The sequence below is a fragment of the Balaenoptera borealis genome (assembly GCF_965194805.1).
Source record: "Balaenoptera borealis genome assembly, chromosome: 12".
Taxonomy (NCBI): Eukaryota; Metazoa; Chordata; class Mammalia; order Artiodactyla; family Balaenopteridae; genus Balaenoptera; species Balaenoptera borealis.
In genome coordinates, this window is record NC_138869.1 from 48814080 (window position 1) to 48840339 (window position 26260).

The window sequence follows — 26260 nt, forward strand, 5'->3', positions numbered from 1 at the left end:
TCCTGAAAAACTTTGAGGATGATTGTACACTTAGCCTTGAAAAGACACAGACACTGAGATGCCGTCCACCTGGTATTTTCTCTGATACTACTCTGTTCCTCCTTGAAAAGGGTTCCCAGAATCGATTACAACATGTGTGTGTGTGGAGGCTTCCCCACACCAACAAGAAATTCTTAGACACCAGCAGGGTGTCTGAGAAATCAGCTCAGTTCTGACACTAGCTACCCAGGTAAAGGGCTCAGTCTCACAAGACCACCCTTCACTTCAGACGCCAGTCGCAAGCCCAGGTTGTTATCTGTGCTTCTGACCAACCGGCTACAAATCAGAGGTTCCCAGGACATCCTCCTCGGGTCCAACTGATCTGCTAGAAAGACTCACAGAACTCAGGAAAACCCATGTACTCACCAGATTACTGATTTATTATAAAAGGATATTAAAGGATACAAATTAACAGCCAGACGAAAAGACATACGGCGAGGTACCGAACAAAGGCACTTCTGTCCTCTTAGAGCATGGGGCCCTCATGTGAGCATGAGGAAGCACTGTCGCTCTCCAGGTGGAAGCTCTCCAAAAATGGGACCAAAAGCTGTCCTTCTGGGTTTTTATAGAGGCTTCATTACATACCTACAATTGACTAAATCACTGGCCAATGGCAACTGAGTCAATCTCAGGCTCCTCTCCCCTCTTCCTGAAAATCAGGGGCTGGGACTGAAAGTTCCAACCCTCTAATCACAGAGTTGGTTCTCCTGGCAACCCACCCCCATCCTACTTCTAAAAGTCACCTCATTAACACAACAAGAGACACCTTTATCACTCTGAACATTTAGGAAATTCCAAGGGTTCTGGCCATCTGGATGACCAAATATATATTTTCCTTATAAATCACAACATCCCACTCCTCTTCCTCCTCCCAGTGTTCACCCCATTCATTCAGGAATGCCTGCAGCAAACCCAGCTGAGCTGTGAAGTGCTCTGAGAATGCCGTTAGTGTACCATGACTTTGCCCACAGTGTCTAGAAGTTTGGTGACTGGCTCCACTGTACAGGACCAAATAATAGCTGAGTCCAGCTCCTGCATCTTAGAAGCCAAGAACAAATCCTTCCAGCTAGCCATTCATGGGATCACCCCCTGATCACAGAAATCCCGCAGTAATTCCTTTGGTAAACCGCAGACTGCTATTCTCTGCAAGAAGCATTCTGTCGGGAGATTCTCAGTCATGTCAACAGCCTCTACAAAATCAATCAGATATTAAATAAAACTCCACTTACCTTCTTCACTCTGGTGAAAACGGCACACAAAGAGGGAGAGATTTTCTTTGGAAGAGATACCAGTGTTCCCATCTATGATCACACTCAAGAATTCGGCTGCTTTTACCGGCTCCGGGAACTTGTTCTGGGTTTGGAGGCCTGTTAGCTTATCAGTTCATTCTGCATTTGTTCAGCTATTTCGAGCACCATGTGGTACGTAGCTAATTTTCTCTTTCAAAACTGGGTCCAGTTCTGTAATATAATGTGAGAATGCATATATAACCTTGGTGTTAGTGAGCCTTCTATGCAACAGAATATTCTGTGTTCCACAGAAAATGAGGAGTTTAATGATCTATTTTAGAGCATGACAACTGTTTGTCAACAGCTTCTAATATTCAAAGGCAACAAAAGCCACCAACTTTGCTGTGGCCTCACCATGTTCCTTAGATCTGATATGTTTCCCAAGTATTTTTTAAAATTTATTTTATTGAAGTATAGTTGATTTACAGTGTTGTGTTAACTTCTGCTGTACAGCAAAGTGATAGTTCCCTGTGCTATACAATAGGACCTTGTTGCTTATCCATTCTATGTATAATAGTTTGCATCTGCTAATCCCCTTGTTCTATCACCATATTTCCCCAAATATTTTCTTGACACTGGACCAATCTGTATTGGCACAGAAACCAACACTAACTCCTTGGTTGTTAAACAGAAAAGACAAACCACAAAATACCCCATCCAGGCATTTGGAGTATTAGACAAACTTGCACTACTGAAAGAAACTGGGCACTGCATCCCAAGAGTCCTGACCCATTTCAGGGTCCATCAGCCTCTTTGGGAACTGGAAGTTGGAAGTGAGCAACCACTGGCTTGCTAAGTAAGCTTCATTTGATCTAATTCAGGTTCCTGTGATTTAATAGGCCAGTGTCCTCCTCATGATGGACATCTTGCTCATCCAAGTTTATGTCACCACCTGTGGTTTGTGAGTTTATCTCCTGCTTTGCAACAGAAAAGATCTAAAATTTCCCCATTGATGAAACCCTCAGGGTACCTTCCTGCTATATCATCAACATTTGTTAAGTAAAAATTAGCTCTGGGGACTTCCCTGGTGGCCCAGTGGGTAAGACTCTGTGCTCCCAACGCAGGGGGCCTGGGTTCAACCCCTAGTGGGGCAACTATATCCCGCATGCCGCAACTAAGTCTGCGTGATGCAACTAATATCCGGCACAGCCAAAATAAATAAATAAATAAATATTTTTTAAAAAAGTTAGCTCTGAGAAAGTAAAACCTGCATGGCTAGTCACTGGGCAGGAAAAACAGATACAAATAAAGACAACTGTAAAGTTAACAGGAAACAATATTTCTGCCAATGAATGCTACATCTATGAAAGGTCATAATAACCCTCTTCTTTGAGTGACTACTGATTTCTTACTCATTGAGAAACTTTGTTCTCTAAAATCAAAGATTCTCAGAAACTTTGATGTTTTACATTTTAGCAGTAAGAATGAAACAGTTTCAATTTACAACCCAGGAGCAAACCTTCAGAAAAGGGGTTTCTGGACAACATTTTCAAAGAAACAGGACCATGGGTTCATTCTGCTGTCTAGGGCTGATGTTGACCACTTTAGAAAGTCCTGCTTTCCTCTGAGTCTATAAAAACAGTGTTTCATTTAAATTTCATCTAAACTTCACATCTCCCCACAATCCTATAACCCCCTCTCTTCTTAGTGGTCTTAGGTTGATTGGGCTTGGACCCTGTTACGTTCAGCTTCCAGGCTCCTAAGATGAAAATTTTGAAAATAGATGTGTGAATGAAAAATGTTGCCTGACATATCAGTAAACAAAGGCTATTGCGGCCATCAACCCATCAACCACTAAAGCCACCCCAACTGTGCACTCTGAGGGGATTCAGGATGGAAAAAAGAACAGTATATTGGTCCTAGATAGCTAAGGTGCATATCAAAGGAATAATTTCAATGAGCCCAGACTCTTGCAACTTCCCATACACAGAAAAGCCCTAAATTCATTAACTTGAGATGTCTGGTTTTCTTTTTTTTTTTTCAATTGGGGTATAGTTGTTTTTGGTTTTCTTATTAACAGTAATCTTTTGATGTTCCACTACCTGGTTTTTGTTGCAAAACTCGTATATATCCTGGCTCCTCCCTTGCCTCTTTGGAGCAGTCCCCCAAAGCGATCTGAGAGGCTGTCTTCCTGGCTTAGGTCCTCAGAAAAGCCACCAAATAAAAAATAATTCTCAACTTTTACGTTGTGCAGTTTCTTCACTTCACAGATGTAACGTGCATTTTTCATTCCTAAATATATCATGCCAGGTAGGCATACATATGACGGCCATGCCAGTTCCATCATAACCGGGATTGGTTCATAACTCAGAAAGGTTACAGGAACAAGGAATGTCAGAGTTCTGCATAGCTTTTGCTTCACTTCTTGAACAGGCTTAGATTTTTTTCTCTTTTGGGCCCCAGACAGTTTGTCTGCTAAACTGAAGCCTCCATCCCTCATGACTGAGGGGAAAAAAAAAAAAAACAACCCAGATACATCTACTCAGCTGAAGCTGACAGGTATACTGGGGTCCAGCGTGTACAGGTGGACAGCTCTGGCCACGCTGACACCCGTAGGGATTCTGGAAACAGCGGGGAAGGGGGCGAGCTGCTGCCCTCCCCCGCATCGCCCGGCCTGGAGCCGACATCAGCGCTACCCCTCTGCTCGGAGCCTCGACGCTGAAACCCGAAGCAGGACGTCCGCCCTGCCCTTCACATCCACTTCTTGCCACAGACAGGCGCTGCGGCGCGCGGTTTCAGGGGAACATAATTTCCAACACAGCTCACGCCAACAGCTGACGAAAGATCTGAGCTCTAGAGCGTTCTGCGGCCGCCATGTTTGTAGCAGGCACGAACCTTGACCCGCCTTTCCTCTCAGTGATTGGACGCGTAGGGATGGCGTACGGCAGGGGCGTGGCTCCGCAGGGAGAGGCCCCGCGAAATAACGGATGGGGCCAGGACGCCATCTTGGATCCTGGCGTCGTCCCCGACTTGCCCTTCCTCCCGGTGATTGGACGAGCCGGTTGCGTGTCCTGGAAGGGGCGTAGCCGGCCAACCAGACCTGGGCGTGTGCTTTGTCTGGTTCCTTTGTGTTTGAACCGTATAGATGCTTAAGATGCTCTTGCTTATTACTGGACGCCGGCGATGTAGCGAGGTAGAGAAGGCTTGCTTGGAGAATTATCTTGCCATTATAATGGAGCTTTGAGGAACTCTGAAAACCGCCTGGGGCTGCTTTGAAAGGTGTCTTAAGATGCTTCTTCAGGGACTTCCCTGGTGGTCCAGTGGCTAAAACTCCGCAATTCCAATGCAGGGGGCCTGGGTTCCACCTCTGGTCAGGAATCTAGATCCCACGTGCTGCAACTAAGAGTTAGCATGCTGCAACTAAAGATCCTGCATGCAGCAACGAAGATCCCGCGTGCCGCAACTAAGACCTGGTGCAGCCAAATAAATAAATATATATTTTTTAATTTATTTATTTTTATTTTTGTCTACGTTGGGTCTTTGTTGCTGTGTGCGGGCTTTCTCTAGTTGCGACGAGCGGGGGGCTACTCTTCGTTGCGGTGCGCGGGCTTCTCATCGCGGTGGCTTCTCTTATTGTGGAGCACGGGCTCTAGGGCCGTGGGCTTCAGTAGTTGTGGCTCACCGGCTCTAGAGCGCAGGCTCAGTTGTAGCACACGGCCTTAGTTGCTCCGCGGCATGTGGGATCTTCCCGGACCAGCGCTCGAACCCGTGTGCCCTGCACTGGAAGCCCTTTTTTTTTTTTTTTTTTTAAAAGATGCTTCTTCAAGGATGGGCTTCCCGGGTGGCGCAGTGGTTAAGAATCGGCCTGCCAGTGCAGGGGACATGAGTTCGAGCCCTGGTCCGGGAAAATCCCACATGCCGCGGAGCAACTAAGCCCATGAGCCACAACTGCTGAGCCTGTGCTCTAGAGCCCGAGAGCCACAACTACTGAACCCGTGTACCACAACTACTAAAGCCCGCGCGCCTAGAGCCTGTGCTCCGCAACAAAGAGAAGTCACCCAATGAGAAGCCCGTGCACCGCAACGAAGAGTATCCCCACTCACCACAACTAGAGATAGCCTGTGTGCAGCAACAAAGACCTAATGCAGCCAAAAATAAAATAAAAAAGAAAAGAAAATTCTGGTTTCCTTTAAAAAAAAATGATGCTTCTTCAAGGATACACTGTCATTTTTCAGGGAGAAAGATGGGGAGCACATTCTAGGAAGAGGGGCGCTGACTGCATGAAAAGCCACGAAACGTAGCTATAGAGGGATTAGGGGTGAGGGGCGCAGAATGGTGAGAGAAGCAGCTAGGAAGGGGTTGGGGTGAGATTATGGAGGGCCTTGAATGGCTAAGGAGTTTGGACTTTATCCTGTAGATTAAGTGATAAAAATGGACTTTTGGAGGACTTCAAACCAGTGTGACATAACCATTTAGTGAACTCTAGAAAAATAATTCTGTAACTGGAGAATCCCAGTCTTTCCCAAAGTGTGTTCAGTGAACCACTTGTGGAGCTTGTTTATTAAATGCAGATTCTTCCCCCTCCGCAGACCTGCAAATCAAGATTCTCTGGTTGTAGAGCCAGGAAACACATTTGGGGGAAAGAAATGCACAAATCATAAAGGTAGAGATTTGAAAGTTCACAAGCTGAACACACTATTGTAACCAACACCCAGATAGAGAAACTCTCCAGCAGCTCAGAAACCCCCCTTCCCCCTCCAGCCATTGCTGACTGCACCAGGGGTAAAAGTGACTACTTCTAATATCATAGATTAGTTTGCCTGTTTTGAATTTTCTATAAATGAAATCACAGAGTATATACTCTGTCTGGTTTATTTTGCCCAGTGTTGGGTATAAATTCATCCATGCTGTTCCCATGTAGTTGCTGTTGACTCCATCACTGCAAACTTCCACAATTTATCCATTCTCTTGTTTATGGCCTTTGGGTAGTTTCTAGTTTGGGGCTGTTACCAAGAAAGTGCTGCTATGAATATTTTTATTCATGCCTTCTGCTTTATAAATTATAAAGCAGGATACCAAGGCCTAAAGACTACCCAATTACTGAGCCCCTCCCTATTCAGTTACTGTACCAAGAAAAGATTTCAAGTTTCTGCTTTCATGGAACTTATGTCAATTGGCACAAAACTACAACCTAAGTGAATGGAAAAATCAGTCGAACAATTGCCATTATGATAATAGCTCTAAGGAAAACAAAAAGCTGAGCTAGAAAAGGGAGAAGTAGAACAACTGCAATTATTTTATGTGGTAGTCAGGTTAAGTCTCAGAAGAGGTATCTAGAAAAAAATACAAGACATAAGTTGCTACTGCTATTCAATGAGTATGAAGAGGGAAGGGCATTCCCGGCAGGGAGACACCATGTACAAAAGTCACAGCACAAGACAGTTCTTGGTGGCCTGGTCAAGATCAGTGTGGCTGAAGCACAATGGTGAAGGAGGGATGGCATAAGATGTGTTTGGATATAGGAACACATGATGCAAGGCCTTGTAGGCCAGAATAAGGAGTTTAGATTTTATTCTAAATACTGTAGAAAGCCACTAAAGCATTTTATTTTATGTATTTATGTATTTATTTATTTTTACATATTCTGGACACAAGTCCCTTATCAGATATTTGATGTGCAAATATTTTCTCCTATTCTGTGGGTTGTCTTTTCATTTTCTCTTTGTTTTGGCTGTGCACCGCGGCTTGCAGGATCTTAGTTCCCCACCAGGGATCAAACCTGCGCCCCCTGCAGTGGAAGCGTGGAGCCCTAACCACTGGACCACCAGGGAATTCCCTGAAGTACTTTAAAAAGAAAGTGATGTGATGTGATTTATTTTTTAAAAAGATCCCTCTGACTGGTGACCAGAGAACAGAGTAAAGGGAGCAATGGAGAAGGCAGGTCACTTAGAAGGCTGCTAGAACAGTCCTGGGAATATACACTGGCAGAGAGCTTAGAGGAAAGGACTGAAATACATTTGGGAATTGTCAGCACAATGATCAACACCTTAAGGATGAAAGTTAACATTGCCATATTGGGACAAAGATATATCCTGCAGGTGTTCTGATGTGATGCATCAAGGACACGGCATTTCTACCAAAAACTGCATAATCTGAATCTAATCATGATGAAAACTACAACAAATCCACATTGAGAGACCGTCTACAAAACAACTAGCCTGTATTTTTAAATGTCAGTACTGTGAAAGACAAGAAAAGGTTTACTAGAGATTTTAAAAGACTAGACGTGATAACTAAATACAAATTGTAACCCTTCATGAGATCATAGACCAGGAAGATTTTTTTTCATTTGCTGGAAATGACATAAATGGAACAACTGATAATATTTGAATAAGGAGTGCAGATTAAATAATAGACTATGTAGGAATTCCCTGGCTGGTGAGGATTCTGGGATTTCACTCCCGGGCCGGGTTCGATCACTGGTCATGGAATAAGATCCCTCAAGCTGTGCTGTGGCCAAAAAAAAAGAGAATGTTATTATTAATTTCATGAGTTCGACCACTGAACTGATTATGTAGAATAATGTCATTGTTTTTAGGAAATATCACATTTAAGTGTGTAGAGATAAAGGAACATCATGTCTGCAATTTCTTCTCAAATGGTTCAAAAAAAAAAAAAGATTAAAAGATAAAGCAACGGTAAAATGTTACCACTTGGGGAATCTAAGTGAAACGTTCATGGGAATTATTTGTACCAGTTTTCTAACTTTTCTGTAAAGTCTGAAATATTTTAAGATGAAAGGTTAATAAAATTACTGGAGTCACTTACGGAAAGAAAAAATCTAGTATTAAGCCATCGGTAACATTTAGACAAAAATCGGGAGAGAACGTACCGAGTAGCGGAAGGAAAGATGGAAGAACGTTAAAATAGAAAGTAGAAAGGAATGAGGACAGAGTCACAATGGAAAGCACAGCTTCTGCGCCTTCACCCTCAAGCCCTAAGAGACAACCTTCCTACAAATTACCCGCGGTATCAACTAAGCCAATCCTGCGATTCCAGTCAGGGAAAAGGAGCACGGCTTCGGCACGCTCCAGCAGCCTCCGGCTTGTTTTCCCAGTGAGCATGCGTGCGCATACGGGCGAACGTCCCAACCAATCGGTGCCCACGTCGGCGTCTCGTTCATCGCAGGGGCGGGGCGGCCTTCTACACATGCGCACGGTTGGGGGGGTTTTCTTTCTTTTTGCCGAACGCCGCCAATATGGTGAGTGTCCCAGGCGTGGGCTCCGGGCCTGCCCGCCATGCCGTTCCATCTCTGCTTGGATTGGGGAGTGGAGGCGCGGAATGGCGCCCAGTGGGTCTTAGGTAGCGCGCGGTGAGGGTCCTCGCGTGGGCAGGACATGGAGTTGGGAGCTTTCCGGATGCGCGCCTGACGAGCGCGTGTGGTGCCCGGTAGGCCCGGCGCTGCCTGGGCCACGCGGGCGCGCTTCGACCGCCTGCCCCGGACCGCTGGGGTGGCCACCGGGGCCAAGCCGGGATGGGGCTGGTGATCCGGCCGTGCAGGCCCCATAGGCCTGGAGGCCAGCGGGAACTTGGCTTTTGCCGCTGCCGCCGCCTCCCTTGCGGATTTCGTCCATCTAGGTTGCTCCATGGCACCTGGGCGTGTTACCCTCAACATTCTTTTTCCCTGTTTTTAGCCACACTACCTTTAAGCTGCAAAGCCTTGCAAACTAGGGAGTATATTTAATCAGTTATTCTCCCCCACCTCTCAATTTTAGGTGTTCAGGCGCTTCGTGGAGGTTGGCCGGGTGGCCTACGTCTCCTTTGGGCCTCATGCCGGGAGGCTGGTCGCGATTGTAGATGTTATTGATCAGAACAGGGTAAGTGCAAAGGAAAAGCGTCACAGCTTCACATGGCAGTGGATGGTATGCAGTGTAGATGATAATGGTAATTGTCCCAACAGCCGTCTTAGGATAGGATTACCACGGGTGGTAGCTTTATTTTAGGAAACAGCCAGCGCAGATAGGGGTTAGGAGTACAGACTTGAATTGGCGCATACTACTGGGTTTGAGTAATACTTCAGCTCCTTCAGCTAGGCAGAGTTTTTAACTAATTATAGGCTAAAACATAGGTGAGGTTTAAATCAGTTATTATGTTTAAAGCAAGTTTAGAACAAAGCCAGGTACATAGAAAGCCGTTATTTGCTATTGTCACTGTTTGAGCACCACAACTAAGGGATTGACCAAAGGCTGTGAATAATCATAAAGTTATTTGTTGGGAATGCAAGGGTTAAAGACTTTAAATTATATGTAGTTGGGTTTTATGTTGTGCTACTGTTGCTAAGTCTTTTTAACCTTTAAAAAAAGCATTTAAATATAAGAATTTGATGATTCTGAAAGGACTAATATATAGAATATCTGCATTTTGAATGCTGTTACATTTTTACACTGAGTTCCTTGGTTTTACGTCTTCTAGGCTTTGGTGGATGGACCTTGCACTCAAGTAAGGAGACAGGCTATGCCTTTCAAATGCATGCAGCTCACTGACTTCATCCTCAAATTCCCACACAGGTAACTATCCACCAACTGTCACCCCTCCCCTAGTTTTGTTAATGCTAGCAAAAGTTTGCTTAGTTTAATTTAAAAATGTTTTCGCTATTTTGTTGTTTTTCTCTTGAGAACATAGTAAGCAGTGTGAAAGTAAGAGCAATTTAGGAGAGGGATTTACATCGTAGAAGTGGACAGGCATTATTTACTTCTAAAATGCCCTGCGGTCCTGTAGTTCTCTGGCTTTCCCTTTATCCAGATTTCCCATCCTTTTTCTCTTGTCCCCCTTTCTTTCACATTTTACACAACAAAAGCCTCCCTATATGTGTGGTTCGCCCAACATATGTTAGTCCATTTTAGCTTCAGAACAAAAATAGCAATTGTCTCTTGCAGTTCTATCATTAGTTGAGCTTTTTGTATGTGTTGGCTATTAAGTATTTAATATACATCATCTCCTTATGACAGCCACAAAGAGGTTGTATTCCCAGTTGTTTATAAGGGATTAAGGCAGTCATTCTGTGATTCTTGACGTGATATAGGTTATAGAAGTGAAACACTGGTGTATTGCTGTGCAGTGACAGTTGTTTGCAATGGAACATGTGCTGTGACATATTACTAGTTTATTTTCTAAGCATACTGGGTTTTGATATTTGAAAGGAATTTCAAAATGATTATAATTCCATTTTATGGTGTTTGAACACATCTTTATAAGTGTTATTGTACAAAATAAAAGCATAAGGCATAAGGATTAACTTTACATCATTGTTTATGAAAAGGAAAATGCTTTTTACACATCCACTATTTGAGTGATATTATATACATGATCAGGTGATTTTTAAACCCAGAAAGTGGAATGGTTTGCATATTTTTATTAAAATTGTGTGTTTGAGATTATAAGACATTCTGGTTTAGTGAACACCGTTCAAACAAGTAAAAGATACTGATACATTGTGTCAGGTGGTGTGTTTTCTATGGAGACAACTAGAGCTGGAAGTAGAAAAAATGAGAAGGGTTCTTTTGGCATTTTCCTTATGCTTTTTTAATTTGAGGGGTATAAATTGTGCCTTTTCAGAGGACGAAAAGCTGTCCTTGGATCTCTGTGGCTTCAAAGATGATATCTGTTTGTTTATTTATTTTATTTTTTGGCTGCACCGGGTGTTAGCTGCGGCATGCGTGTGGGATCTAGTTCCCTGAGCAAGAATCGAACCTGGGTCCCCTGCATTGGGAGCACGGAGTCTTAGCCACTGGGCCGCCAGGAATGTCCCAAAGATGATTTCTTAATCTATGGTCTTGGCTCTGTCTAGTGCCCGCCAGAAGTATGTCCGAGAAGCCTGGGAGAAGGCAGATATCAATGCAAAGTGGGCAGCCACAAGGTGGGCCAAGAAGATTGAAGCCAGAGAAAAGGTAATGATGTAGAGTCATTTGAATTTGGACCTTTCCTGGGGAGGATTACAAGGTGGTATGACAAGGATTTTTTTTTTTTTTTTTTTTTTAACAGAAAGCCAAGATGACAGATTTTGATCGTTATAAAGTCATGAAGGCAAGGAAAATGGTAAGTTTTTAATTAATTCAGGATTGTTGTATTCCAACCCTAAACTTGTTTGTCTGGTTAATTCTGCTTGCCTAAGCTTATAGACCAAAGTTGACTTCATAGGAGTCTTAGACATCATAAGGGTTGTCTTCTATACATACATATTCCATACATATAAGATAGATATGTGTTTTGTATGCATATATGATGAACATTTCTCTTGAAATTTTTCAGAGGAACAGACTAATCAAGCTTGAAGTTAAGAAACTTCAAAAGGCAGCTCTCCTGAAGGCTTCTCCCAAGAAAGCACTTGCTGCTAAGGGGGCAGCTACGGCAGCTGCTGCAAAGGTTCCAGCAAAAAAGATGACTGCTACCGGTAAGAAGGCTCCAGCCCAGAAGGTTCCTGCCCAGAAAGCTGCAGGCCAGAAGGCAGCACCTCCTCCAAAAGCTCAGAAGGGTCAGAAAGCTCCAGCCCAGAAAGCACCTGCTCCAAAGGCATCTGGCAAGAAAGCATGAGAGCATAAGAGGCTGTTATAAACAGAATAAAGGTTCTTTTTGACATGTTGGCAAATCTAATATATGGATTAAAGTCTGTTACTGGGGCCGGGATTATGAGGCAGATTGATGGTAGGGTTGTTAACGTCGTCATTGGAGAATCAGTTCCTTAGTCCCACTCTGCCCAGATTCAGAGTCATCACACAAAGTCATAAGTAATGTTCTCATGGGAAATCATGATAATTAGACCACTGGGTTAGTTTTTTTCCCTTGTACAAATATATTTCCCATAAATAAGTAAAATCCCAGCTGCTTTTGATGCTTGAGTTTAGTAAATTTTCTTTTAAAAATAAACTAGGAAAACAAATACATTATACATTGGTTCCTTAAAGTTTCTGGTTCCCAATCATTTCTAATCAAAAGCTGGCTTCTGAGCCTCATTAGGACAAGGAGGACAGCTCATTTTTGCTTGGTGGTATTAATAGGCAGGTGATACAGTGTAATAGTTTCTGTGATAAAGGAAATACAGGCAGTTTTGGGTTACCTGTCCTTGTCTGAGGGGGTTGTCGAAAGTGGAATCTTCAGCTTCCACCCAAAAGAAAGATGGTGTAAGGGGAAGGGTGGTATGAACCTTAGGAATATAGAGGACTGGCCAGAGGCCACTGGACCCGGAAGCCAGTTGTTGGGTCTGTGTTGGGCAGGTGGGGTGTAGGAAGCCATAGGGTGTTTTTAAATGGAATGATACCTGAGATTCAGATCGTGTGCTGTTGAACTGAATGAAACAAGGGAACAAGAGTGGGAAGGTCAGGTGGTGTCAAGCTTGGCAGTATTCCTTACCTTGACAAGAGTCCAAAACAAAGTGGCAGTGGTGATGCCATTTGGTAGTCTTCATATTAATGTAAATAAGTGATGTCTTCTACTAGTGTCTTGGTTTACCACTGGTGCTTCTGTCCCACCTTTTCTTCTTGGATTAATTTTTTTTTTTTTTTTTTTAGTTTCATGAACTGCATTCTATAGTATTCCAGGTAGCATTCATGAGTAATAAAACTTTTGAATGCTTACTTGTCAAAGTATTTTTATTGTGCGCTTATGAGTTTTTACTCACGGCCATCTGATAGCGAATGTATGGGGTTTTTTGTTTTGTTTTTTCCCCCACACCATTTCTCTAACTCTCCACACTTCAGTTCAATTCTGACCCTTAACTACCCAGGTGAGCCTCAGGTTAAGGGGTCTGCCCCGACTTCAGACATCAATTGCAAGTCCCAGGCATCCTGTACTTCTCACTGTGCAGCTGAAAATTGGAGTTCCCATGACTCCCTCCTTAGGTTTAAGGGTTTATTAGAGCTAAGGCTCATTGCAGAACTGAGAAATACTTCGTTACCAGTTTGTCAGAAAAGATAAAACTAGGGAACAGCCAAGTGGAAGTGCATGGGTCAAGGTGTGGGGGGAAAGGGCATACAGCTGCTGTGCCCTCACTAGCTTAGCACCCTGCCAGCACTTTCATGTATTCATCCTGGAAGCTCTCTGAGCCCCCCATCCCTTGAGAGTTTTTATTGAGGTTCATTAGGTAGGCACGTTTGTTAAATCATTGGCCATTGGTGATTAGCTGGATCTCCAGCCCCTCTCTGCTCCAGGCGGTGGGGCCACGTGGTCCCAATCCCCTGGTGGATTCCTCTGGTGACCAGGCCCCCCCAACTGTCACCTCGAAGTTAGGGGCCCCCAGCTACCGACGTATCAGAAGACACAAAGGCAGTCTCACTACTCCGGAGACTCCAAGGATTTTAGAAACTTCTTGTGTCACAAAGTGAAGATCAAATGTGTATTTCTTTTTTTTTTTTAATTTTTTAATTTTTTGGTCACGTGGCATGCGGTATCTTGGTTCCCCAACCAGGGATGAACCTGCGCCCCCTGCAGTGGAAGCGGGGAGTCTTAACCACTGGACCACCAGGGAATTCCCCAAATATGTATTTAAATCACAGTATTACAGCCTGTATCTATGTGATAGTTTAGAACCAGAAGTTGTTATAAGTGCTTTGCATGAATTGACCGAGTCAGTTAATCCATTGAATTTATGAGTTTGAAACTATTACCATTCTCAACTGAAAAACTGAGGAAAAGGTTAGTAATTCGCACAAGGCCATACAATGAATAAATGGTGGAGACAGGATTTGAACCTGGATAGTCAGACCCCAGACTTCATGATTTTAGGTCACAGTCCAGGCCATCAGCCACTAAGCGGGAGAATGGGGCTTTACATTCATTAGGTTAAGTTGCTGCTAGCAAACCTTAGCGCCAGAACTCGAAGCATCACAAGAAGTACGACGTGGTAACTGTCCTTGAGGAAGTGATAGTCAACTTGGGGTGAGCAGCCATAGGGAAGAGCCGGTGAGGGAGCAGTAGTCTGGGGTCTGGCTTGGGGGAACCATGGAGAAGGGCCAGCCTCCCGGCTTCCTAGAGAGGCGCCCAGGGCGCCGGCCTGGAGCGCTTCCGCTTTGGCTCTGTTCGGCTGGGCTGCCGGCACTCAGGGAGCGGCTGGGGATTCCGCGACCCTGCTCCCCAGTAGCCCAGCCCTCCGCATCCCGGAGCTCGGGCGTCAGGGCCTGGCACTCGCCGCGGAGGGGCCCTCGGGGCGCCACGAGCCTGGTCCCAGCCCTCTGCCGGAGAGGCGCCATAGACCTTCCTGCCTCGAAGAGCCGGCTGGATCTCCTCTGATTCGCGGTACTCAGGGTGGGGTCAGGTGACGTTTGGGGTCGCCTGCTTCCCAGGGTGGAGTGTTAAGATGTGGATGTGGTCTCCGGTCCCCATCGCCCACTGGGACGTTGAGCGTCTTACCTTTTCCTCCCGGGGTCAGAACACCCCTTGCATTTTTTTCTGCAGCCGGTGCAGAGGTCCACGGACCCCCCTTTACCCTACTTTCTCTTCAGAAGCTTGTTTAGAGTCTTTGCCATTCATGATCAGTAGAAGCATTCAGTGCAGACTACTTAGTAACGCATTCACAGTGGGTCAGGGATTTTCTTAAAAGCCATGAATACATTGCAGTCCTTGACTTCAGAGATTCTTTCTAGGAATTTCCACCCTCACCAGGCAAATTTGTAGAGTGTACAAAGGAGCAGTTGCAGCGCACAATGAATCCCTAGCAAGGGTGCAGTGAGGCCATCCACAGTGTCCTAAGAGTATGTTTCCAAGGATAGTGCCAAGGAGACTGAGGGAGGAAGAGGTGGCAAGTGTGGGAAACAAGACAGGGTCAGTCTCATTGTGGTTCTTTCTCCTCTTAGCTCTGCAGGTTCTTGCTTTTCCAAACAGAGAGGGCACCGCGTGAAGCCAGGGGTCATCAGCCATGCTCCAGACATGGTCCCAGGTGAGCTGAGCTTTCTTCCAGCTTTCCATATTCAAAACAGATATGAAAGGGCTTTACAGGACTCGTAGCCTGCCTTGAACAGTCCTGTGCTTAGCTTTGCATCCATCAAAGAGTATGGCAAAGGAGTGTGTTAGGGGAGTTGATGAGGGAGAGTAGGATAAACTTGGGAGGATCAGGTTGGGAAAGAGGGGAGCACCAGCCAAGAAATTCTCCTAGAAACTGAGAATCTACGTCCATGCAAACTGCAAGTACGGTGCACCGATGAGCAGCTTTGGTCTCACTAGGGGGCTCATTAGAAAGGCAGAATCTCAGATCTCCTGAATCAGAAGCTACATTTGTACAATATCTGGGGAATTAATGGGCAAGTTAAAATTTGGGGAGTGCTAGTCTGCGTGACAATACACAGAGGAAGGCTGCCTCCTAAGATTAAACAGGCACGCCCACAGGAGGAGTTTACTCTGCAGACCACGGAGTTAGGGTACAATGAAGCCCAAACTGGGAGCATTGGAGGGTGTGGATTGATGAAGGAGGTAAATTCTTGGAGGAATGCTGAGTTTGGAGCTGAAGCCAGTGCCTCTAGCCCATTGCAAAGACTGCAGCTTAACCTGTGTAAGAGGCTGTGTCCATTGTTGGCACAAATTCATGCAGCATTGGAGGAAGTTTTCCCTCCAGAGTTTTCTTAGTGGTACAGGATAATTTCAGTAAATTTTTCTCCAAAGTCCTACATCATGTAATGAGAAAGCTGGGTGTATCATGTAATGGATGTATCATATAATGAGAAGGGTCCATCCCAGAAACTTAAGAGCAATGTGTATTTGGTTCATTTTTCTGGACACTGGACCATCCACTTCTGTTTCAGCACTTAAGCCAACATTAGTTCTGTGTCAGGAAATGTTTAAACATCTTTTGGGACAGTCTGTTCTCTCCAAGTGCTTTGCCTGGACTATAGTAGTCATGGGGGATTATGTTCCACTAAGAGAACCCCAAGTGACAGTGGCTTAAACAAGATAGAAGCTTCTCTCTCACAGCAAAGAAGTCTGGGAGAGGCAGCCTAGGGCTAGTGTGGCAGCTCCACTGTCATCACACATCAAGGTCCTTTCTTTTTTTAATAAATTACTTTCGTTTTTTTTTTTTTTTTTTAATTTATTATTTATTTATTATTTTTATTTTTGGCTGTGTTGGGTCTTCGTTTCTGTGTGAGGGCTTTCTCCAGTTGCGGCGAGTGGGGGCCACTCTTCATCGCGGTGCGCGGGCCTCTCACTATCGCGGCCTCTCTTGTTGCGGAGCACAGGCTCCAGACGCTCAGGCTCAGTAGTTGTGGCTCACGGGCCCAGCCGCTCCGCGGCATGTGGGATCCTCCCAGACCAGGGCTCGAACCCGTGTCCCCTGCATTGGCAGGCAGATTCTCAACCACTGCGCCACCAGGGAAGCCCCTACTTTCGTTTTTAAATTAATTATTTAATTATTTTTGGCTGTGTTGGGTCTTCGTTACTGCGTGCGGGCTTTCTCTAGTTGCAGCGAGCGGGGACTACTCTTTGTTTCGGTGCGCGGGCTTCTCATTGCGCTGGCTTTTCTTGTTGCGGAGCACGGGCTCTAGGCACGCGGGCTTCAGTAGTTGTGGCACGTAGGCTCAGTAGTTGTGGCTCGCAGGCTCTAGAGCGCAGGCTCAGTAGTTGTGGCGCATGGGCTTAGTTGCTCCGCGGCAGGTGGGATCTTCCCAGACCAGGGCTCGAACCTGTGTCCCCTGCATTGGCAGGTGGATTCTTTTTTTTTTTTTTTTTTTTTAATCTTTCTCATTGTGTAATGTTTTTTTTTTTTAATTAATTAATTAATTTATTTATGGCTGTGTTGGGTCTTCGTTTCTGTGTGAGGGCTTTCTCTAGTTGTGGCAAGTGGGGACCACTCATCATCGCGGTGCGCAGGCCTCTCATTATTGCGGCCTCTCTTGTTGCGGAGCACAGGCTCCAGACGCGCAGGCTCAGTAATTGTGGCTCACGGGCCTAGTTGCTCCGCGGCATGTGGGATCTTCCCAGACCAGGGCTTGAACCCGTGTCCCCTGCATTGGCAGGCGGATTCTCAACCACTGTGCCACCAGGGAAGCCCCCGGCAGGTGGATTCTTAACCACTGCGCCACCATGGAAGTCCTCCACGTTCTTTCCGTCTTTTTGCTCCACTGTCCTAGCACTGGCTCTCATGCCCAAGGTTACTTCATGATCCAAGGTGGCCGCTTGATTTCCAGCTGTCATGTGCATTCCAGCTAGAAGAGATGCTAAAAACTCAAACCTCTCAGCTGAGTTGCTCTCTTTTAGGACCTCTCAGAAGTGAGATAGATAGATAGATATATAGATAGATATAACTGTCAGCCTTTGCTCCAGTCTCTATGAGAAACATTTGTTATTTGGAATCTTTTAGGAAGTTCCCCTAATCTCATCTGTGGTTATAATAAGTGCTGAGATTTATATAACATCATGTGCCAGGCGATGTTTGCTTTACACATATTAATTCATTCCATCCTTACAAGAGCCCCATAAGCTAGGTACTGCTGTTGTCCCAGTTTTCCAAATGAAGAAACTGAGGCACAAAAAGTTAAGTGTCTCATCCAAGTTCATACAGCTAATGGCTATAGGGATGGGATTTGAACCTAGGAAGTCTGGCTCTAGAGCAGGATTTGTCAACCTCACCACTGTTGACATTTTGGGCCAGGTAACCCTTTGCTGTGGGGGACCCTCCTGTGTCCCCCACAGTAACATCTGTCCCTGGCCTCTACCCACTAGGTGCCAGTAGCATCACCACCACCCGACAGTTGTGACAACTAAAACCATCTCCGGGCATTGCCACATATTCCCTGTTGGGCACAGTATCTCCCCCCGCTCCGCCTCCCGTTGAGAACCACAGCTCTAAAGTCTGTGCTGTTAGCCATTATGCTGTGCTGCTCTTATCTGCTTCCCACATAGAGGAATCTACAACGCTGTTGATTTAATAACGGAGAAGGAGGAAGTACTAGCAAAGGACCAAAGCAGAGTGATGAGAGATGGAGCTGGATGTTGAGAAGCTGAATGTTGCAGAGAACAAAGAACGAAGGACGCATCGATAATTAGAGAGGAGAGGAGGGTGGAAGCCATAATGTGAAGGAAGAAGGTCAGGACCATGGTCTCAGCTGTTGACTCTCAAGGAAGTAAAGACAGAATATTAACATTCAGGATCAGCAAAGTGTCTGTTCTCTCCACTGTTCAGTAAGGGAGCCACTAGTTACAGGTGCCTATTTAAATTAAAATGAATTAAAATTAGAAATCCAGTTCATCAGTCACACTAGCCATGTTTAGATTTCCTGGTCAAGGTGTTATCTGATTTCTTCACTGTATGGTTATTATTTTCCCCTTGCAACTGATAAATCTGTTGGGAAACATTTAAGAGCATGCACATATCCTGCTCCTCATCAAAATTTCCGCCTAGATTTAGCATCCAGCGATGGTTCTTGTCTGAACCAGTCTTTACAATGATGGCTACAACCCTCTGATACTTCTTTAGTTATTTCCTCCACCCATAAGGGACTAAGCACAAAGAGACGGTTGTTGACATGACAGACTGGGATAGGGGACAGTGTGATTCAGGGAGAGATATTATAGTAGGACTAATTTATGTAAGTGGTCAGTTCATTTTGAAATTTTTGCTTCCTTATTCAACCTTGTAATAAATACTCAGATAAAGAGGACTCACTTTTGTCTATTTGAAAGTGCTTACTATCACTGATCCCCATCATCTAGAAATGGGAATAATAATTCTTACTTCACAGATGTGTTCTAAGGATTGAGCTAATTGATGTGAAAGTAACTGGCACGGGACAAGGCACAACGGCCTAAACAAGCTGTGACTTTCCTTCTCCCTAGGGAAGGTGGAAACGGCCCCAGTGGGAGGCAGGAAGAGACACACCTGGTGAAGAGGACAGTGTTGGAAGGTCGGACAGAGCTTAGGTGATCAGGGACAGGTCCATGTTGAAGAATGGAGACTGCCTTTCTGTCCCTGGAGTCAGATGTGTTAGGAAAGGAGGAGGTGACATTGCCTTCATGGGACAAACAGCTTCCTGATAAGGCAAGATGTTGGGAAGAGGAAGAATCGCCCCTCTGTCTATACTAAAAGATATGGAGGGGGCCGTCCAGAGAGGAGCTGAGCGGGAGGCCCTGATGGGGGCTCCAGGATGGGTGGAGGCTGGGCAAAAGATACCTGCTGTGGTCATTTTAGAAAACATGCCAGAAAGATGGACCCAGCCCATGGAACCAGACCCAGGGTTGCTGTGATCACCAGGCAGACAACAGTAGGTGCTGCACTGTGTGCTTGGGATGAGAGTAGTGGGGCCCCAGAGGCAAGCACGTTGAAAATGGGGATGCTGGCTGAGGGCTGTGCCTGACTGGGGTGCTGTGTGGCTCTTCTTTCCAGTACACACCCTCCCTGGGGCTCAGAGCCATGGACTCCAGGAGATTCCTCCCTTCCCTGGAGTTCAGGCCGCTCCCTCTGCCCCATCCAGGGCTTGAGCAGGAACCTGTTGTTTCAGGAATCAGTGAGCTTTGAGGACGTGGCCATATACTTCACCCAGAACCAATGGGCCAGACTGGACTCTGCGCAGAGGACCCTGTACAGGGAGGTGATGCTGGAGAATTATGCAAACGTAACTTCCGTGGGTGAGTCCTCCTTCCTTCCTAAAACTCAGCTTTTGCCATTGTGGGCTCCTGGCTTCCTCCTTAATGGATCTGGGATCTCTAATATTATCAGGATTGATGCTCCATGAGCTGAGCGCCCCAATCCCCAGTTGTAGGAGTAGCTGCTGGAGAAAAGATCTGGGTTTACTTTGGTTTTTTTTGTTTTTTGTTTTTAATTATTATTTATTGGGCTGTGCCAGGTCTTAGTTGCGGCGTGCGAGATCTTCAGTTGTGGCATGCAGGATCTTTAGTTGCAGCATGTGTGATCTTTAGTTGCATGTGAAATCTTTAGTTGTGGCATGTGAACTCTTAGTTGCAGCATGTGGGATCTAGTTCCCTGAGCAGGGACCGAACCCGGGCCCCCTGCATTGGGAGCGTGGAGTCTTAGCTACTGGACCACCAGGGAAGTCGCCACTTTGGTTTTAAACGAGACTTCTCGGGAATTCCCTGGCGGTCCAGTGGTTAGGACTCTACGCTTTTACTGCCGAGGGCTCGGGTTCAGCCCCTGGTTGGGGAACTAAGATTCCCACAAGCTGCAAGGTGTGGCCAAAAAAAGACTTCCCCTCTCTCCCTGTGGGAACTCTCCTGGGAGGGGCTTTGCTCTGGGCACAGAGCACTGAGAAGGTTCCATGTTTGTTCCTTCACTCTTTCAATTCCCTGGAGGAGACTCTGGTCCCATCTCCTCTGTGTGAGAGTCTCCTGGGGGCCCCCCATACACACTTCCAATGACAGTGGGAACTTTCTTTGTTCTCAGAGCCAGAATAAACTTCTTCCTGAGCAAAACAATTTGAGCCCTCACACCCCAGAGTCTCTCCATACTGGCCTCACTTCATCTCCTAGGACATCACTTCTTTTTCCACCTGGCAAAGCAGAGGGTGGGCTGAGAGGGGTCAGAGGAGACTCTCATCAGCTTCCTGTTCCTTTTCTTTCTCCTTCAGCAGCATTTCCGTTCCCAAAACCAGAACTGATATTCCAGCTGGAGCGAGGGGAAGTACCAGGGGGCCTGGATCCCTGGACACCCATCAGGAGAGAGGTGAGAGGTATCTGCACAGGTAAGCAGGAGAACCTACCATGTTCCTCTTCAGCTTTGCCTCCTTCGGTCTTTTAATGATTTAACATGATAAAGGTTCCCTTGCTGGAGCTTCAGACCCAAACTGGAAAAGACGAGTCCAAACATTTCATTTTCTGTCATTTTTCTTTGTAAAACTAAAGGATTTCAAACCTTTTGTAGTGAAAATAGGTTTCTGTTGGTCAACTTAAGAATATAAACAGAATATAGTAAGAACTTGTTTCTGTAAGAATATTTTATATGGGTGTGTGTGAAACTGTACAGGAGAACGGAATGTTTATGAATTCCTGAACACTAAGTTATAAATTAGCTTTTGGAAGAAAGCCTGTTTATTTTGGGGAGTGTTTTTTCTACTTCTGTAAAAAATGCTATTGGCATCTTGATAGGGATTGTATTGAGTCTCTAGATGACTTTTGGTTGTATTGACATTTTAACAATATTAGTTCTTCCAATTCATGAACACGGGATATCTTGCCATTTATTTGTGTCTTCTTTGATTTTTTTTTTCCCCTCAATATCTTGTAGTTTTCCGAGTAGATATCTTTCACCCCCTTGGTTAAATTTGTTCCTAAGTATTTTATTGTTTTTGATGCTGTTGTAAATGGGATCAATTTCTTTATTTCTCATAAAACTCATTGTTAGTATATAGAAATTATTCAGATTTTTGTATGTTAATTTTATATCCTGCAACTTTACTGAATTCATTGATTAGATCTAACAGTTTTTTGTTGAGTCTTTAGAATTTTCTATATATAAAATCATGTTATCTGCAAATAGAGACAATTTTATTTCTTCCTTTCTATTTCTGGTACCTTTTATTTCTTTTTCTTGCCTGTTTTCTCTAGCTAGGATTTCCAGTATTGTATTGAATAGGAGTGGTGAGAGTGGGCACCCTTGTCTTGTTCCTGATCTTAGAGGAAAAACTTTCAGCGTTTCACCCTTGAGTATGATGTTAGCTGTGGGCACGTCACTTATGGCATTTATTATGTTGAGATATGTTCCTTCTATGCCTAATTTGTTAAGAGTTTTTATCTTGTATGGATGTTGAATTTTGCGAAATGCTTTTTCTGTATCTATTGAGATGATCATACGATTCTCTTCTTTCATTCTATTAATGTGAAGTATTGGTTGGTTTGCAGAAAGCATGATTGGGAATGAGTGGTTTCCTTTTTTTGAAAGATATTGAATTGAAATAAGTGTAAAGAACCATCCAGAGATTTGGTGTATAGCCTTTCTCATTCAATTGGCCCTGTTCTTATACTCTCTCAATCGCTAATGCTATTCAGAACCTCTGTAAACCAAATGCCCCTTTATTATTCACCCACACTCTGTTTTCATCGGTACCTTTAGGTTGACTCCAGCACTTCAGGTCACCTTGATGAAACCCTTTCCCGGGGACCCACCTGCAATTGTCAGTGTCTCCCTTTGCCACAGCTACACATTGTTTAGTTAGCCTGCCAACAGCTTTAAACCAGCATTGTCCAGTAAAGCTTTCTACCGTGATGGAAGTGTTACATATCTGCACTCTCCAATATGGTAGCCATTAGCCACATAAGCACCTGAAATATGGCTAATGCAGCTGAGGAACTGAATTTTTAATTTCATTCCATTTTAATTAATTTAAATTTAGATAGCCACATATGGCTAGTGACCACCTAATCAGACAGTGCAGCCTAAAACCATTAAAAAACAGCCTCCAACTGCCTCTTTTAGTTTCTAGATCAGTGGGTTTCAAACCCTAGTGTGCATCAGAATCACTTGCAGGGCTTGTTAAAACACAGACTGCTGGACACCACCTCCAGAGAGTCTAATTTGGCAGATTGGGGTAGGGCCTGAGAATCTGAATTTCTAACAAGCTCCCAGATAATGATGGTCCTGGAACCACACTTTGAGGACCACTGTTCTTGAGAATCTTGAACTGTGTTTTTAAAATTCTGGGTTGCAACTCCTCAATGAGTTGTGCTCAGCATTTAAAAATTAGACTAGACTGTGCTAGGCTTAAATAAAATAGACCAAACTTGTATAAAATCTGTCACATGTTCATCACTCTTATTAAGGGTATCATTCTGCGAAACTTTTGTTTCTGTTTCAGTTTTGTACGAGTGTGTACATTTTTGTGTGCAAGCATGTGTGTACTGAGTGAGTCATGGTCAAAATAACTCAAGAAACACTAAGCTAGAAGTTTCACTTGTCATATCTTTGGTGCCTGAAAAGGCAAAAATGGCTTCCCTGTTGTAGTGCCACCAGTGAGAGTGTGGGTCCCCCTTGCCCGCCAGTTGCCATCTCCAGTCCTAGAAGGGTCTTGACTAGCCATGTCTTTTTTCCTTTCGTGGGTAAGTCTCTCTCCCAGGGGACAGCACATAGGTTTTGAAATTGCGGTCCTTTTATGAACCCCTCACAACCGGCAGTGTTACAAACCGTTTTTTCCCCAGTCAGACTTGCTATAGAGCACATCTCTTTAAAGATTACAGAATACTCTAAAGCATATGGACAGTTTCTTGCCTTGACAGGGCCTTGAGATCCACTGTTGCAGACAGCATCTCCCAGCCCTCTGGACGCTGTGTGGCATGAGACCTGCTTACCCAGCTTTCTTTGCTGTAGTTCAGAGATCTCCTTCCTCTACCTCAGCTCCTTCTGCTTTCCCTTTTTTTTTTTTTTTTAAATTTTTATTGATTATTTATTTATTATGTTTATTTTTGGCTGTGTTGGGTCTTCGTTTCTGTGTGAGGGCTTTCTTCAGTTGCGGCGAGTGGGGGCCACTCTTCATCGCGGTGTGCGGGCCTCTCACTATCGCGGCCTCTCTTGTTGTGGAGCACAGGCTCCAGACGCTCAGGCTCAGTAGTTGTGGCTCACGGGCCCAGTTGCTCCGCGGCATGTGGGATCTTCCCAGACCAGGGCTCGAACCCGTGTCCCCTGCATTGGCAGGCAGATTCTCAACCACTGCGCCACCAGGGAAGCCCCCCCTTTTTTTTTGGCTGCTCTGTGTGGCTTGCAGGATCTTAGTTCCCCAACCAGGGATTGAACCCAGGCCCACAGCAGTGAAAGCGCTGAGTCCTAACTACTGAACCACCAGGGAATTCCCTCCCTCTACTTTTCTTAATTCCTTTCCATTCCAGCAATTTCTCCACCCCATTCCCATTTTTCTTCTTCCATTCGTCTCCATTAACAGTTTCTGCTGTCTGCACTGGTTTTGTTGTCTTAATGGCATTGCTTTCCTTCTCCACCTCCAATATTTTTAACTGTTCCTTCAGGGCACCATCAGGAGGCTATGTCTCCCTCCAAAAAGTACATATGTCCCGGGCAAGCTAGTACTGCTTAATCCCTTTCTCCTTCTAGCATAAATAGGTGACTGTTATGTTTTCTTTTTTCTTTTCCTCTTGTTTTTCTTTGATACCTTTATGTTTATGTAATGCCCTTCTTTATTTTTTTGTTACAGTCTTTGTTTTAAACTCTATTCTGTCTGGTATGAGTATTGCTACTCCAGCTGGTATGAGTATTGCTACTCCAGCTTTCTTTTTGTTTCCATTTGCATGGAATATCTTTTTCCGTCCCTTCACTTTCTGTGTGTGTGTGTGTGTGTGTGTGTGTGTGTGTGTGTGTGTGTGTGTATTTATTTATTTATTTTAATTTTTACTTTATATTGAAGTATAGTTGATTAACAATGTTGTGTTAGTTTCAGGTGTACAGCAATGTGATTCAGTTATATTATGTTTTCTTTTTATCATGCTAGGTGGTAAAACCAAGACTGAGAATGGAGGGCAAACTCCAGAGCTGAGCATTTCTAAAGGACCACAGTCACACAGACCGATAATGGAGGTACGGCTGGTGGATGTTCCCCAGCACCCTCACTTTGAGAACAGCTTAGAGAAGCTGAAGCTGTATGACATGGGGAAGAAAACAAACTCAAAGAATGGCGATTTCACAGATTTGCCAGTCCAGGATCATACATCTTCCACTGTTGAAAGAGAAGAGATAGCCAGACAACTGGAAAGAAGATGTGGTGTCCACACACATCTCATTGCAAAGCAGGGCCTCCCTAGAGAACAGGTATTTTATAAATGTGGTGAGTGTGGCAGACATTTCAACCAATATTCAGAACTTCACCAGCATCAGAGAATTCACACGGATGAGAAGCCCTACAAATGCAAAGAATGTGGGAAAGCCTTCAGATATAACTCAAAACTGTCACGGCACCAGAAAATCCACACTGGGGAGAAACCGTACCCGTGCGAGGAATGTGGCCAAGCCTTCAGTCAAAACTCCCACCTCCTTCAGCATCAGAAACTCCATGGGGGAGAGAAGCCCTATGAATGTAGGGACTGTGGGAAAACCTTCAGCTACAACTCAAAACTTATCCGGCATCATCGAATCCACACTGGGGAGAAACCCTTTAAATGTAAGGAATGTGGGAAGGCCTTTCGGTGTAGCTATGACTGCGTCATCCATGAGCGAATCCACACTGGGGAGAAGCCATACGAATGTAAGGAGTGTGGGAAAAGCTTCAGCTCAAATTCAGTCCTGATTCAGCATCAGAGAATCCACACTGGGGAGAAACCTTACGAATGTAAAGAGTGTGGCAAGGCTTTCCGCCGGAGTTCGGTATTTCTCCAGCACCAGAGGTTCCACACTGGGGAAAAACTCTATAAGTGTCATGAATGTTGGAAAACTTTCAGCTGTAGCTCACGCTTTATAATACATCAGAGAATCCACACCGGGGAGAAACCTTATGAATGCCAGGAGTGTGGGAAGGCGTTTAATCAGAAAATCACCCTGGTTCAGCACCAGCGAGTTCACACTGGGGAGAAACCTTACAAGTGTAAGGTGTGCGGGAAATCTTTCAAATGGAGCGCAAGTTTCATTCAGCATCAGAAACTGCATACTAGGAAGAAACCTGCCCAAGTTACAGGGCCGTCCCTGGTGAAGCCCCACTGCCCCACTTCAGTCCTCTCCCCTCCGCCTCCCCAACATGCGAGCCCTGCCCCAGCCATGCCAGGTTCTCCCCCGTCTTCTCCACATGCAGTGCTGCTTCCTCGCTCTGTGCCTCTCTTTGTGCTGCTCCCTTCATCTGAAATGGCCAAGTCTTCACCTGTACAAATCATGCATTTCTTTCAGGATCTTGCTTCTCCTGGGAAGTCATCCCCTCATAGCCTGAACCCTTTATCTCATTCCCCATGAGCTCCCTCATGTTCTCAACTCCATTGTCCCTAAGGTAGCAGACTTTCCTCTGGGCTCCTGGTCATGTCTTTAATGATACTCTTCTGGTCTTCCATAAGTAAATCATTATTGTTTTCCCAGCTCCATT

The 26260-nt window shown here is 45.0% G+C and overlaps 3 protein-coding genes across 10 annotated transcripts in view; 2 read left to right on the top strand and 1 right to left on the bottom strand.

The window, feature by feature from the left end:
• The window catches only part of LOC309608508 (uncharacterized protein), a gene marked incomplete at its 5' end in the record, with an annotated part of 555765 nt that extends 547341 nt beyond the window's left edge, over positions 1 to 8424 (bottom strand). For all 7 annotated transcript variants that reach the window (XR_014232917.1, XR_014232918.1, XR_014232919.1 and 4 more), the window contains one exon: positions 1269 to 8424. The remainder of the gene's footprint in view (positions 1 to 1268) is intronic.
• On the top strand, positions 8424 to 11918 carry RPL14 (ribosomal protein L14). The gene is made up of 6 exons (XM_082348817.1): positions 8424 to 8529; positions 9044 to 9145; positions 9741 to 9835; positions 11116 to 11215; positions 11310 to 11363; positions 11577 to 11918. The coding sequence occupies exons 1-6, from the start codon at positions 8527 to 8529 to the stop codon at positions 11856 to 11858; spliced, it is 636 nt and encodes a 211-aa protein (XP_082204943.1). The 5' UTR covers positions 8424 to 8526; the 3' UTR covers positions 11859 to 11918.
• A 151-nt stretch (positions 11919 to 12069) lies between these two features.
• On the top strand, positions 12070 to 26252 carry ZNF619 (zinc finger protein 619). Of its 2 annotated transcripts, none has more exons than XM_082348606.1 (5): positions 12070 to 14555; positions 15113 to 15195; positions 19745 to 19871; positions 20828 to 20941; positions 24689 to 26252. In XM_082348606.1, exons 2-5 carry the CDS (start codon positions 15175 to 15177, stop codon positions 26131 to 26133), a joined length of 1707 nt encoding a protein of 568 aa, XP_082204732.1. In that variant the 5' UTR covers positions 12070 to 14555; positions 15113 to 15174; the 3' UTR covers positions 26134 to 26252. The 2 variants fall into 2 exon arrangements, with proteins under 2 accessions (XP_082204732.1, XP_082204733.1); XM_082348607.1 differs by having other exon boundaries at positions 20831 to 20941.
• Positions 26253 to 26260: the final 8 nt, after the last annotated feature.

What these genes read in the sequence shown, in the direction of transcription:
- ZNF619 (XM_082348606.1), top strand. Translation starts at nt 15,175, where the DNA reads ATGCTCCAGACATGGTCCCAG. An exon ending in TGCTCCAGACATGGTCCCAG is followed by an intron (nt 15,196 to 19,744) that starts GTGAGCTGAGCT and finishes CTGTTGTTTCAG; the next exon opens with GAATCAGTGAGCTTTGAGGA. An exon ending in TGCAAACGTAACTTCCGTGG is followed by an intron (nt 19,872 to 20,827) that starts GTGAGTCCTCCT and finishes TTTCTCCTTCAG; the next exon opens with CAGCATTTCCGTTCCCAAAA.
- RPL14 (XM_082348817.1), top strand. An exon ending in ATGTTATTGATCAGAACAGG is followed by an intron (nt 9,146 to 9,740) that starts GTAAGTGCAAAG and finishes TACGTCTTCTAG; the next exon opens with GCTTTGGTGGATGGACCTTG. An exon ending in AGATTGAAGCCAGAGAAAAG is followed by an intron (nt 11,216 to 11,309) that starts GTAATGATGTAG and finishes TTTTTTTAACAG; the next exon opens with AAAGCCAAGATGACAGATTT.